Below are 14,493 nucleotides of genomic sequence, written 5' to 3'. Positions count from 1 at the left end.
TTACCCATGCCCCATTGATGGGCACCCCTTTAGTTACCCATGCCCCACTGACACGCACCACTTTAGTTAACCATGCCTGTTGACCTGCCCCCCTTTTGTTACTCATGCCCCGTTGACACATACCCCGTTAGTTACCCATGCACCATTGATGGGCACCCTTTTAAGAAGAGCTGCTACAAATATGTTTGTACATGTGGGTCGTCATCCTCTTTCCTCTCTCTCGGGTATCAGCCTGGAAGTATTGACTCCTTTCTTCATCCCTCTCACTTCTGGTGCCTTCTGCTCATACCAGGCCCCTGAAGCTTCAATTATCCACTGGGGGTGACTCATCCAGGCCAGCCCTCTCCTCTGTGCCCCAGGCTCCACCCTGACTTTCTTCTTTCCATAATACCCATTTTATCAGCCCCATCAGTCTTAGCTGAATTCCAGGAGAGAGAGTCAGTCAAGGTTATAGTACCTCAGAGGTGGAAGGGACCTCCCAAGGCATAGGGTATTTTGTTCAACTGCCTCATTTGACAGATGAGGAAACTGAGGCCAAGGGATGGAAGATGCTAGGTCATGCAGGTAGTAGGTGGCAGAGGAGGAATGTGAACTGCATCCTTTCCACTCCCGTCCACGAGGTGGGTGGCATACCCTGCAGCTGCCTCTGCCCAACTGGAGCTCACTTCTGCAGGCTCAGCTGTCCTTGTCTGACGGACTCTCGTCCCACCTTCTGCGTACACCTTCAGGCAGGGCAGCCCGGGAGAGTCAAGGATTGGCAGCAGAGGCGGGGAGGGGCTTCAGAGGCTGGGCTTCCCTTAGGGCTGCCCCGCTGTCCTGGGAGGCAAAAGGAACTCTGCTCCCCAGGCTTTGACTTGAGTAGAATGAAGGTGTGCTCTCAGTTGCCTTCTCTGAAACATGCAGGATGGGAACGAGGATGAGCAGGCATGTCTTCTGACTCAAGTCCAAGGCCCTTTTCATTATGGCACCAAGCGTCAATTCCCTCTCCCCAGTCCCCTCTTCCTAACTCACTAGATTTTACCCTTGACTGAAAAGAGGCTTTTGGGCCTGGGAGATGCTGGGAAGTTGTTCATGGCCAAGAACAAGGGGGTGGAAGTTAGGAAGGGTTCAAATAGACATTGCCTCATTCCCTAAAATCCCAATGAATTGTCCAGTACCTTCCCCTCTCTGGGTCTCAGTTTTCTCATCTGTAAAATGAGGGGGTTGGATAAAGTCTTGTTTAAAGGTCCCTTCCAGCGTGAAATCTCTGATCTGATCATTCCTTAGTTCTTCAGTCATTTTTCAGTCGTGTCTGACTCTTCATGACTCCATTTGGGGTTTTCTTGGCAAAGATACTGGAGTGGTTTGCTGTTTGTTTCCTTTTCCAGTTCATTTTACAGATGAGGAAACTGAGGCAAACAGGATGAAATGACTTGCCCAGGGTCACACAGCTAATAAGTTTCCAAGACCAGATTTGAATTCAGGTTTTCCTGACTCAAGACTCAGAGCTCTATCAGCACTACTTGGCTGCCTTTCAATCACCCTAGGATCTAACAAAGCAATCCTAAATCTGCCTTAGGGGCTGAAAAATCCCCTCCAACCCCTGATTAGAGTAACCACAGGAGAAGCTAAGAGGATCCATCCTACTTTCTTGTCAGAAACTTTGGTGCCAGAGGTAGAGGGAATTGGAGATGCCACAATCCCCTTTGTACTGAATGGGGAGACCAAGAAAGAGCCCCAAAGATAGAAGGAGCTCAGCTTCAACTTGTAACTGGGAAGGAATCACCTCTCAGATTCCCGCAGCCTTCAGTGAGAGAGACCAGACTACCTCTGGAGGTAGATGAAGATGACAGTCCAGGTGTGGTCTGAGCAGGACCGAGGGCAGAGGGCACCAGGGCCCTCCTTCTGGCCCCAGGCCAGCCCTGTCTCCTCCCCCGAGTTCTCTATTCCCTTACCCCTTACCCTTCTCCACTATCCTGTCCTTGAGGGTTTGGGGCCCCCCACATAAGCATCAATCCTTATTCATTCTCACAGAGAATGTTTCACTTATTGTATTGGTGTTCTCAGGACCTGGCATAATTCTTAGCGCATAGTAGGTACTTTAGAAATCCCGGGGAAACCCAAACCTCCTCTAGCATGGGGCACTGTGTTCTGTCCTTCATCAATGTGTGTCAGTGAATCATTGCTCAGGCTGGCCCATTCCTGAGACCACCCGACTTCTCCTCCTTGGGCAGGTCTTGTGGATAGTTCCTTCCTGCCCACTCCATTCCCTGGCCTAGGGAGGGCCTCGAGGGGCAAGGCTGCAGAGTGAGCCCGGGTCCCGCCTTGATATCCCAGCTCTGCTGGATCCTAACTGTGGGGGCCTCCTCTGAACCTCAGTTCCTTCATCTGCTCTACTCTGGTGCAGCCTCCTGAAGGGAGAAAGGAAGGGGAAGGAGCATTTATAGAACAACTACTGTGTGCCAGGCACTGAGCTAACCGAGCTAACTTTGAAAAAATTATTTCATTTGATCTTCACAACGACCTTATAAGGTAGTGTTGTTATTATCCCCATTTCACAGTTGAGGAAACTGAGGCAGATAGAGGTGAAGTGACTTTCCCAGGGTCACTCACCTGCTCAGTATCTGAGGTCATATTTGAACTCAGCTCTTCCTGACTTCTAGCCCAGTGCCTCGGGCTCTGTGGCGCCCCCAGCTGTCTCTGAGGGAATCTCTCCCAGCCATACTCTGGATTGCCAAGTGTTCGCTCTTGGCTTAAATGAGATCTCACTGATTTTGTGGGCTACCCGGTGTCTCTCCAACCCCTTACATTGGGCCCTGCACCCAGCAGGGGGAAGCTTCTGGCCCCAGAGTCACTACACCCTCAGCTTCTCCGGGTGCCCCATCTCTGACAAGAAAGCTGTATTGATAGATCATGGTGTGACTGTGAGCTCCTTGGGGGCCGGGCCTGTCTTGTGCCTCTTTTTGTGTCCCCAGCACTTAGAACAGTGCCTGGCACATAGTAGGTGCTTAAGAAATGCTCATTGGTCGATTTTCTGACTCCAAGGCAGGCTCTCTCTCCACTAAGTCAGGCAGTTAATAAATGTTGGTCAAGCTGAATGAAGATGCTTTGGATCATGAGATTCAAGATGGGAGGGACAGTGAACAGGTCCAAGCCCTTCCTTTTACAGATGAGGGAACTGAGGCCCAGGGTGGGAGGGGCCAGTTTATGGCTGTGGTATGATTAGAAGGAAACCGGGGCCAAATGCCCCTAAATGCCCCAGGCTCAAGTGGGTGCCACCATCTCTGGGCCCTTGTCATGAAAGCTATGGGGAAAAAGCCCTGGACATTCTTGGAGCCTGTGATCACTTCATGGGGAGACTCTTGCCCAAGCTACTCACCCAAGCGCAGCTGGGCTGGGCTCCTGGTTGGGCCTGGGGCCGTCCAATCACTTTCATCTGCTGGGTTTCCTGCTTGCTGGTAATGTGGATCTGAAGATAGAGGGGAGAGAGAGAGAGGGAGAGAGAGAGAGAGCAGGCATTAATCTCCATGCATGAGACTGATGAGAAGAAAGCAAAGTGGAGAAACTGAGATGGAAGCTGCCCAGAAGGCTGAGTCAGTGGCAGCAGATAGCGATCACAGCATGGCTGCCTTCCAGCCGCCTTCCTGTAGGACAGGGCTCCCCCACCCCACCCGTTTCAGGAGCCTCGCCTCCATACGGTGCTCCCAGGGCTTGAAAGCACTCTGGGCCTGTTTGGGGGCTAGCCCCTGGCAGAGATCTGATAATATCCCATGTTGCAGATAAGGAAACTGGAGCTTGGTTTTCCAGCACTGACAATTTGTCCAAACCAGTCCAGACCATTGCCCTGGGGTTAGAGTCACTTGAGACTCACACAGTCTTTTCTGGAGCCTGAGGACACAAAATGGCAGAGACATTAGAACAGAAAAGGTCAGAGCTAGGAGAGACCTCAGAGTTCATCCAGTATAACCCTTCATTTTACAGAGGAGGAAACTGAGGCCAGGTAATCTCAAAAAAGTAATAAATCTCAGGATTCACACTCACACTCAGGCCTCTCTTCAGTCTAGTGGAAAATACAGATTTAGGATTATCACAGCATCAATTCTGACCTAGAAGGGATCCCCTTACTTTATAGAGAAGGAAATTGAGGCCTACAAGTCAAGTGTTTTGCCTAAGGTCACATAGCCAGGAAGTGGCAGGGCTGGGATTTGAACTCAGGTCATGTAACTCCAAATCCCATGCTCTTTGTGCCAAGGTAGGCTGACTCAGTGTAGCCACATGGGGCTTCCAGATGGCCCACCGATTAAAGGGCCGTCTTTGTCCTCAGTCTTTAACCCTGAGCCCAGAACACCATGCTGAGTGTGGCTCTGGAGAAGAGGTTTCCAGGGAGTGTGTAGCCATGCTCAGGCCTGGGCCCATGACAGTGACAAGAGCCTCTCACTCAGGCATAGAGTTAACCATGACATTTTTCAATGCAGGCTCTCACAAGAACCTCCTAACTGTCTCATAAAGTAGCTAAGGCCAGGAACTGGGTGACATTGAAAAGGCTACTCCCTCAAAGAGGGAGGAAGAGGGACAACAGTCCACTTCACAGTTTCTTCCTCAGTAAAATAAGGTGGTTGAGAGGGCAGCTAGATGGCACAGTGGATAGAGATCTGGCCTTGGAGTCAGGAGGACCTGAGTTCAAATCCGGCCTCAGACACATAACACTTACTAGCAGTGTGACCCTGAGCAAGTCACTTAACCCCAACTGCCCCACCAAAAAAAAGGGTAGTTGGGTCATCTGATCTCTGAGGTCTCTTTCAGGACCTGGAGTCAGGAAGACTGGAATGGAAATTCAACCTTAGACACTTACTAGCTGTATGACCTTGGGCAAGTCACTTAACCTGTCTCAGTTTCTTCATCTGCAAAATAGGAATAAAATAACATCTCCCTCCCAGAATTATTGTAAGGATAAAATGAGATACTATTTACAAAGCACTTTGCAAACTCTAAAATGCCGTGTAAATGCTTATTACTGTGGCTGTTGTTAGGCCCCTTCTGGCTCTGACTTTGTTCTAAGGCCCCTTTGGCTCTGATATTCTCTGTTCCCTGTTCCAGAGTTCTTCTGAGCTCTGACACTCTCTGTTCCAGGCGCTCCACAGTCTTGTTCCCATTCCCCATGACTGGGATGGGTGTGGGCTGGCTGCCTGCAGTCCTGGCTGGAGTTCTTAGATGGAGCTTGGATGCTGCTAGGCTCGGTAGGAAGCCCAGCCTGCCTCCTCAAAGCTGGACTGGACATCATTTCCCAGCATCCTCACATCTTCTTCTAGGACAAGAGGCTGTGGGACTCTACATAGGGGATCCGCTCTCCCCACAGCCTGGGGTTGGTCAGGACTGTCCTGGGCAGTCTCCTTCCCTGTGTGCTAGGCTAGGGGGTCTCCATCCCTGTGTGCTGAGCTGAGTGGTCTCCATCCCTGTGTGCTGGGCTGGGGGGTCTCCATCCCTGTACACTGGGCTGGGCTGGGACGGGGTCTCCTTCCCTGTGTGCTGGTCTGGGGGGTCTCCATCCCTGTGTGCTGGGCTGGGGGGTCTCCTTCCCTATGTGCTTGGCTGGGCTGGGGGGTCTCCATCCCTATGCTAGCTGACCCAGTGACCCTGGCAAGTCACTTGTCAGCACCTCAGTTTTCTCACCTTGGCCCCACCTCCCAGGGTTGTGGGGGTCTCTAGAGATGAAGTCTACAAAGCCCATCGTCTACTCCCTTCAAGCTCTGTGACCAACACGCCAACCCACTCTTCTGTGGGACAGGGCCTGTCTGGCTCCTACTGACTGGTTATTATTGCTGGCATCATCAGCTGGCCCCAGAATGGACATTTCTCCAGGGAAAATGGGCCCACTGCCAATTCACTCCAAAGGCATTGGCCCCAAACCACTTTTCCTGATCTGTCCTGCTTGTTTCCACAAATGATAACAGCTGACTTGGCTGTCAACTTAAAAGTTTGCAAATCACATCACCGTTATATCATTGGAATCTCCTGCTTTCCTCACATCTGGGAATGACTGCTGTGTTGTTCCCATTTCATAGATGGCAAAACTGAGGTTGAGAGAGGCCAGGTGACTTGCCTAGGATCACACAGATAGGAAATGTCCAAGGGGAGATTTAACCCAGGACCTCCACAAGCATCTCAGGAGAAGCCTCTCTGGATCTCCCTAGAGGTCAGAGCTAGTGCAGGGCTTCTCATTGTATTCCATGGACCCCTTGGGCCATTGAGGGGAGCCTACGGACTTTCTCAGAATCATGTTTGTCACAGCAGAAAATAAAACCCACATGATTACAAAGGAAACCAAATATTAGTGAAAAGAAAGGTGCCATTTCCCCCCTATTCAATCAAAGACCCCCTGTAATCTATCTGGGGATTCCACACCAAGGACCACTGTACTAGGTAAACTTGAAGATCTTCCAAGCCCTGACACTCTTTTAAAAAAGTAAATTAAATTTCTTTCAGTAACAAAAATATATTTTCTCTTACTCTCATCTCCTCACCTCAAGTCCATTGGGAAAGAAAAAGAAAGAAGGAAGGAAAGAAAGAAAGAAAAGAAAAGAAAGAAAGAAAGATGAAAGAAATTAAGAAAGAGAAAGAAAAAGGGAAAGGAAAGAAAGAAAGAAAGACAAAGCCCTTGTAACAAACATGCACAGTCAAGTCAAACTCCCACATGGGCCATGTCTAAAAGTATATTCCTCATTCTGCCCCCCAAGTCCAGCACCTCTCCTATGACTCTCTGTGCCAAGGCCCCTCCAAGTAGTGGTATACCCTGCCAACAGTTGCCATGTTTCCAGGCTTTTTACCCCTCTTTCTCCTCTCAAGTCATCAAGGCTGGGATGATGATCTCCATATGACAGAGTGGGGAAACTGAGGCCCAGAGAGGGGAAACAAGCTGCCCTATGTGACGCAGCACATTAGTCTGTCCAGTTCAGGGCTTCTTGGGCTCTGCTCTGGTGGCCTTTTCTCTGAGCCTCTGCAGTTGGCACCACATGCCCTTGGCCCTGCCTGGAGCTCTCTCCCCGGATACCCAGAGGGCCTCCTATGTCATCTGCCTCTGCCTCTGACTCTATTCACACTGCTCACCAGTCTCAGAGTTCTCCGTGCCAGCCTGGGAAAAACAGTTCTGGTCAGGGAATCAAGAGACTGGGTTTTATGTCCGATTCACTGTTCATCCTTGTTTTTGAAGAGGACCAGTGACATCACAGGATGATGTCTTGACTTGCACATGAACTGGATGTAAGTGAGGCAGAGCTGCACAAAGTCGTCAGCCTCGCTCTCTCCTCCAGAGTCACCAGGTCCAGGAGCAGGACAGAAGTCAGGGCGATGGGTGATGGCTGGATGCAGCGGATGACCTTGGCATCTGCCACCTGGATGGTCAAGCTTAGTGCCTCACTAACATCACAGGATAACACTCTAGAGACGGCAAGGGCCTCAAAGTTCAACACCCTCATTTTACAAAGGAGGAAATTGAGGTCCACGGACTTGAAGCAAGCGATCATGCAGGTGCCAAGTATCAGAAGTCCTGGGGCTACAGAGACAAAAATTAAAAAAAAAAAACAGACTCACCCTACCTTCCTCAGCTGAGCTGGGGAGTGCTTGCTCCCTCCAGCCACCTGCCAGACCTCTCCAGATGTTTATCATTATAATTATAAACCATTACTGGCATAATTAACAACCCTTTGAGCTGTGAAAAACTCTGAGCCCTCAGACACTCTCCTGCTCTTCTTTCTTCTCAGATACCCTTATTGAAGGGAAAGAAGGACTTTTCAAGGGGGCTGTCCCCCCACTTCTATTTCCTCTCCATTCTCAGGGGCCAGCCCCAAGGCTGATTCTTCATGACTGATATCCAATGGCCCCCAGATATCAAATGAAGAAGCAGCCAGGCAAGAGGGACCCCCCCCTCCAGGTGGAAGAGCCGCCCCGGGCTGTCCAAGGTTATCCAGAGGCCCTGGTGGAGGATGAATGGAATTTGTCAGGAGCTAATGATTTTCCATCTTTAATCAGGCATTGAGCTTGGCAGGAACTCTTCGATTTTGGTAAATGAATACCTCAGGGGTCAGGGCTGGCTCTGGGAATGGAGGAAGAGGGGAAGCCCAGCTGTCATGTTGGTCCTCTCAGCCCCCAATAAAGGGAAATTGTGAAGAGCCAGAATCCCAGGCTCATAGGAGAGGCAGCTGGAAGTTCCTTTAGAGGAATCTAAGGTCACCTTCGTGTTTTATAGATAGAAGGGAGAGCATTGCCTGAGATCAGCCAGGCACTGAGTGGCAGACCCAGGGTCTGAATCCTGATCTGATACAAGACTGAGCTTCCACACCCAGGTGACTGTGAGAGATTAGTTTTTCTCCCTACACAGTTGCCTGGGCTCATTACCTGGCTCTGACGGTTGGGATTTTAGAACTGAAAGGGCCCAGAGACATCCATTCTCTATGCTGAGCAAATCCCTCCTTCTATGGTTCCAACTGCACTGTGCTGCCTCAAACAAATGAGCCTGGCCTTGGCTCCTGCTTTTGACTGTAAAAAGCACTTTCAGGTGTTTCTGGAGCCACACAATATCTGCACCACCCCTTCACTACCTTCCCACTCCCAATGAATGTTCACATTTCCATTTTCCAAGTGAGCACTCAGAGGACTTGGGTGATTACTCCTGGAAAAGCCAGGAAGAGAACTCAGGTTTCAGACCCCAAGAGATACCAGCCTTCCCCTGCTATCTCCAGGGGCTACCTCTAAAATCATGACCATAAGCTAATTGGGGGCAGGCTTGTCATACACCCAGTACTCTGCCTGGTACCTAGCACACAAGGGTCACTTAATAATGCTTGTTGGACTGAACTGAATGGAGCTTGGAAAGGGGAAGAGAAAGATGTCAGGTGGCCAGACATCCTCGTCTGAGCCACCAGATCCTGAGAGCCCCGACAGGAAGATCGGAAAACCAATTGAGATGTCAAGAGTGTGGTGATCATGATGATGGGGATGGAGGTGATGGTGGTAAAGATGATTGTCATGACGACACCAACGGTGCCGATAGGAAGGATGCCAGTGGTGCTGGGGGTGATGAGGAGAATGTTATTGATGGTGGTAGGGACAATGGCGTAGGGATGAGTGGAAAGATGGTGATGGAGACACTGGGGAGGATGGTGATGGCTGTTCTGAAGATGATATGATGGTGCTGAGGATACTGTCAGGATGCTGACAATGGGGGGCAGGGCGGTGAAGGAGGTGGGGCTGGTGACCACGCTGCTGATGCTGGTGACTGATGTGCATTCACAACAGTTCACATTTATATCAAGTTTGAGCCTTTGAAGATGCTCTCCCCAACCCATCCTTTGAAGGAAGCAATGTAAAGCTTATCTCCATGTCATCATGAGAAAACTGAGGCACAGAGAGGTTAAGCACAGACAATGGGTGGCAGAACCAGGACTGACCAGGCCTCCTGACTCCAGGCTCATTCCAGAATACCACAAAGTGTGACAGGATGGAGAGAGCACTCTCTGGGGAGTCAGAGAAGCAGCAACAGGAGACAGTTGTCACGATGGTGGCAATGGCACCCATAGGAAGGATGCCAATGGTGGTGATGGTAATAAAGATGGTTGTCATGATGATATGACTGTCCCAGTCCTGAATTCCAGTCCTGACTCTGCTACTACCTACCTGTGTGACCTTGGACACATAGCTCTGGGCCTCATCTGTAAAATGAGGGGGTTGAACCAGATGGCTTCAAAGGTCTCTTTCAGCTCTAAATTTAGGCTCCTGGGATCCTATGAGGTCAAGCTGTGGTACTTCTCCATGACTCCATTTGCGACCTTGGACAAATCTCTTCAGCTCTATGGACTTCAGTTTCCTCAGCTATAAAATGAGTCAATGGCACTAGATGACCTCTGAGGTCCTTCCCAGCTCGGATGTTCTAAAGGCCTTTCTGGTTCTGACATTCTCCAAAGACAATTCTAAATTCCCTTCGTGGAATACACGGCCAGTGGCCCAGTCACTAGACTGTGGGACTTGGAATCAAGAAGTCCTGGGTTCAGATCTTGTCTCTGATGCTATCTCCAGGACCTCAGCAAGTCATTGACCTTGCTGTCCTCAGTTCCCTCATCTGTAAGATGGGGATAATCACCCCTGAAACTTCTCTTCCCCAAAAGGGCTTGGGGACTCCAGTGCAGTGATGAAGGACACATATTCTAGAAACACTCAAGCCCTGTCCACTTCCTGGTGCGTAAAATGAGGGGGCGGTTCCTCTGGGAGCCCTTCCAGCTGTCCAGCAGTGCCGCCGCCATCACCATCCAGACCTGGGATTTTATCTGTACAGGCAACAGATTGGCCTGTGCCATGCAACTCAGAGGCTTGGAGAGGTGTAAGGGCTCTCCGAGAGTCAGTGCCTTGCCCAGGGACACCCAGCCACTGTGTGACTGAGACAGAGCTTGACCCTAAGGCTTTGTTGGTGGTCTAGTCACTAGGCCAGATTGCCTGTGCGGCTCACCTCCAACCATTCTCATCCTCCCTCTGTTCCCAGAATGGGTGTCCTCTCCCTGGGCTCTTGAACCCAGGGCCAGCCCCCTTTGGGGCTAACTCAGCTGGGAGAATGTGACTCCATTGTACTTAAGCTGACCTGGCTCTGAATGCAGACAGCAGGGTGAGTCAGCTGCTGAAGACAAAGCTGGAATGTGTACACCAACCCCTCCTAAGCCAACTAGAAATGATTTGTGGATTATCTGTTGTTTGGGGATTATCCAGCCCCGGCTGACCTCTTTGAAAGTTGGGGAGGGGGGTGGGGGAGGAATGGTTCCCAGACTGGAGTGGGAGACAATGGGCACTGAGAATACTGGCTTGAACTATGAACTTGATTGGGCGGCCTGACCTTGCGGGTCAGCAGAGCCTTTTAGTAGTGGGAGAGGAGCTGGGATTCACGCGTCTGTGGAGCATCTCCCAAGCTGCCTTTGTTCTGGTTCATGCAAGACCCACTGCCCAGTCACTGTGTGACACCATGCCTTGGTTTTATCATCTGTAAAATGGAGAAAGGAGTCCCTCACATTTAGGGCTATTTTGAGCAACAAATGCGGTATTTGAGATGGAAACTTTCAACAACATTTACTAATTTTGTGACCCTGAGCAAGGCAAAAGCTCCCTGGGCATCAACTCCCTCACGTGTAAAGCGGCTGGATTCATTTGAGATCCCTCCCAGCTACTATCCAAAGAAAACCCAGACATGGGGGAACATGGTGTCCAGCAAGGCACAGGGATGGGCTGATGAAGCCTCCTGGAGAGCTCAGGTGCTCATGGCCATCTCCAGCCACAAGGTACCAATGTTCTTCTGTGGTCAAAAAAAAAAAAAAAAAAAAAAAAGGCAGCCTGTTCCCTTCTCTGGGCCTCAGTTTTCTCATCTACAAAATGAAGGGGTGCCCAGAAGTTCTTCACCCGGGTCACTGAGCTTTTCCTTGTTGTTGTAAAGATTTTTGATAACTGCACTTCAATATAATTGGTTTCCTTTGCAATCCTATGTATTTTATCTTAGCATTTAAAAACATGATTCTGAGGAGGGTCCCCAGGCTTCAGACTCTAAAATATGAAGGTGACCTAGTCTCTCAGGCCCCTTTCAGGCTTCACATTTTGGGATGATCGAGTCTGGAGCAGAGCTGATCTTCTGCATTCTATATTAACAGCACCCTGATGGTGCTCACCGTCCATGCTCTATGTTCTCTGGCTACTTCGGTACTTTTCATTCTGTATTCTAAGGTTCTTTTCCATCTTTAACATTCTCTGTTCCAAAGCCCCTCCCAGCTCTGACATCCCCTGTTCTAAGTCCCCTCCCAGTCCTGTCATTCCCTGTTCTAAGTCTCCTCCCAATTCTGACATTCCCTGTTCTCAGGCCCCTGCCGGCTCTGATGGTTTATATTTTATGCCAATACTTCTCAAGCTCTGTGTGTCCCTGGTACAGTGCTGTTCTTTGCCACAAAGAATCCCAGCATACCCTCGCAGTCAGGAGACTCGAGTATGTGCATGAGACTTCAGGCGCTGAGTTCTTAAGTCACCGAACATTTATCAAAACTCCGCAGGCGGAGACGCTGTGAGCCCCGTCTTGGGCATGGCCTGAGCCGCGTCTCTCCACGCGCCATTCTCAGTCCCGAAGGTCTTGGGCTGAGATCTGTGATCTGTGCCCGAAGGTCTCCTCCAGATCTTCCAAGTCTGTCATATTTCATTGCGTCAAACGCTGGCTAGGACCAGAGGGAATGTCATTAGCCCTTCCCTACGCCCATTTTACAGGCCCAGAGAGGGGGAATGACCTGCCCAGGGAGCGAGCCGATGATGGCGCTGGGCTTTTGGCCCCGTGCCGGGCTGCGGAGCCAGCCGCCCTCATTTCCCTGTCCTCCTCCCCCTTTCCGGGGCAGCTGGCATTCGGGGATTCTGGGGGGCCGTGATTCTCGCCCAGCGTGTCACCAAAGGCGGCCGCGCTTCTAACCTCCTACCCCGTCTTCTCCTCCTTGTCTCGTGCCTTTCCAGGTGCTCGAGGAAAGGATGAAGCTAGAATGCAAATGCCACGGGGTGTCGGGCTCGTGCACCACCAAGACGTGCTGGACCACGCTGCCCAAGTTCCGGGAGGTCGGCCACCTGCTCAAGGAGAAGTACAACGCGGCCGTGCAGGTGGAGGTGGTGCGCGCCAGCCGGCTGCGCCAGCCCACCTTCCTCAAGGTCAAGCAGCTGCGCAGCTACCAGAAGCCCCTGGACACCGACCTGGTCTATATCGAGAAGTCGCCCAACTACTGCGAGGAGGACGCCGCCACGGGCAGCGTGGGCACGCAGGGCCGCCTGTGCAACCGCACGTCGCCCGGCGCCGACGGCTGCGACACCATGTGCTGCGGCCGCGGCTACAACACGCACCAGTACACCAAGGTCTGGCAGTGCAACTGTAAGTTTCACTGGTGCTGCTTCGTCAAATGCAACACGTGCAGCGAGCGGACCGAGGTGTTCACCTGCAAGTAGGCGCGCGGGCCCGAGCTCGCGCCTCCCCTCCGCTCGGCCGGGGCCCGGGGCGCCCGGCCGCAGCAGCCAGGACGAGCCACCCGACTGCAGCAGCAATTTGCACAGCGAATCTCTGGGGGGCGTGGACGTTGGGCCCCCTCCGGTCCCTCCCCTTCCCGAGCTGGCTGGCGTCTGTGACCAGCGGAGAGCGGCACAGCCTCCACGGGGGCTTCGGCCCCGGCCTCCCCCTGGCAACCTCGCAGGCCAGCCTTCCTTCCCCTGCGGCCCCGACCGCGATTTGGGGCGGGCGGGGGTCCTCTGGCGCTGAGCCAGCTCCACTGGGGCAGCTGCTTGGGAAAAGCTTCCCAGAACGGTCTGGAGAAGAGAGCGCATTTCCCGCCTGTGTCCTATTTCTCAGAAAAGATAGAAATGAACCCCCTTCCCAACTCCCCCAAACCCCCTGACTCCTCTGAGAGAGAGACAGAGACAGAGACAGAGACAGAGACAGAGAGACAGAGAGAGAGACAGAGACAGAGAGACAGAGAGAGAGACAGAGACAGAGGGAAGGAAAGGGTCGCGAGGGAAAGAGATTGCGGTTGCTACTTGGTACTGCTTCAGGGGTTTGGGGGGTCTGACACGTACTAGAGAACAAACCAGCACTTGTAGGGAAATCAGTTGAAACGCAAAAATGCCACTGTCTTAGATGAGGGAAAAAGCAAACACATTTACCGGTGACATCGGCATCTGGTGACACTGGGACTCAAACTGAACAGCCGGAAGAATTATTTATGTTTTTCGCATCAGCGCCATTTCGAAGCACTAACGGGAGCGATGTCTTCACTCGGTCGGTTACTAAACGTCGGCTTGTTGGACTCCTGACTTCCTGCTTCCTGGATGGGGTTGTTCCCAAGGCCTGTTGTGTTGTGTTGTGTTGTGTTGTGTTGTGTTGTGTTGTGTTGTGTTGTGGTTGTTACTATTGTTGCTGTTGCCATTGTTTTCATTCAGTGCTACTGATCTGTGGTCGCCAATTTTTAGCGTATAGAGCGTTAGACAGGGGCCTGGTCATTTAGGCAAAACTGGGATGACAGATTCTTCTGAGGGTGGCATCTTCTTACCCCTAAGCCCTAGGAGATCAGTCACTGGCTTGGGTATTCCTAGGTGCGGAATGCTTCTGGCCCGAGGGGCATGGGGACTCTCCTAGCCCCGAGTCAAATGGAAGATGAACTTTGAAGAAATGCACTGAGAATCTTTCAACAATGACCAGCCTCCTCCTTCCTACCCCAACACCATCCTTTGAAATTGTCTCCCAAATGGTGCTTCTTGAACGGCCACCTCTCCCATCCCTGGCCATAGGCCTGGGTACTTGCCTGTCAACATATGTCCAAAGGCAGGGAGGAGGGGCCTTGGGATGCTTTACATGCCCAATGACCTCCCCTTGCCCCAGGACTCACCTTTGACTGAGGGTCTCTAAGGGATGTCCAAAGTCCTAGTTCTGGGAAATCCCTTTTTCTTTATCCTGATGTGAAATAATAGTAACATTCT

At 51.4% G+C, this 14,493-nt stretch overlaps 1 protein-coding gene across 2 annotated transcripts in view; it reads left to right on the top strand.

Moving 5' to 3' along the window:
• The window catches only part of WNT7B (Wnt family member 7B), a 94,978-nt gene extending 82,006 nt beyond the window's left edge, over positions 1-12,972 (top strand). For both annotated transcript variants that reach the window (XM_027854374.1, XM_027854375.1), the window contains exon 4: positions 12,493-12,972. In XM_027854374.1, coding sequence (XP_027710175.1) covers positions 12,493-12,972 — 480 coding nt within the window. The remainder of the gene's footprint in view (positions 1-12,492) is intronic.
• The last annotated feature ends 1,521 nt before the right edge of the window (positions 12,973-14,493 follow it).

The sequence above is a fragment of the Vombatus ursinus genome, unplaced genomic scaffold, assembly GCF_900497805.2.
Source record: "Vombatus ursinus unplaced genomic scaffold, bare-nosed wombat genome assembly UNPS02010394.1, whole genome shotgun sequence".
Classification (NCBI taxonomy): domain Eukaryota; kingdom Metazoa; phylum Chordata; class Mammalia; order Diprotodontia; family Vombatidae; genus Vombatus; species Vombatus ursinus.
Note: the sequence above shows the minus strand (reverse complement) of the source record. Positions and strands in the feature narration are given on the sequence as shown.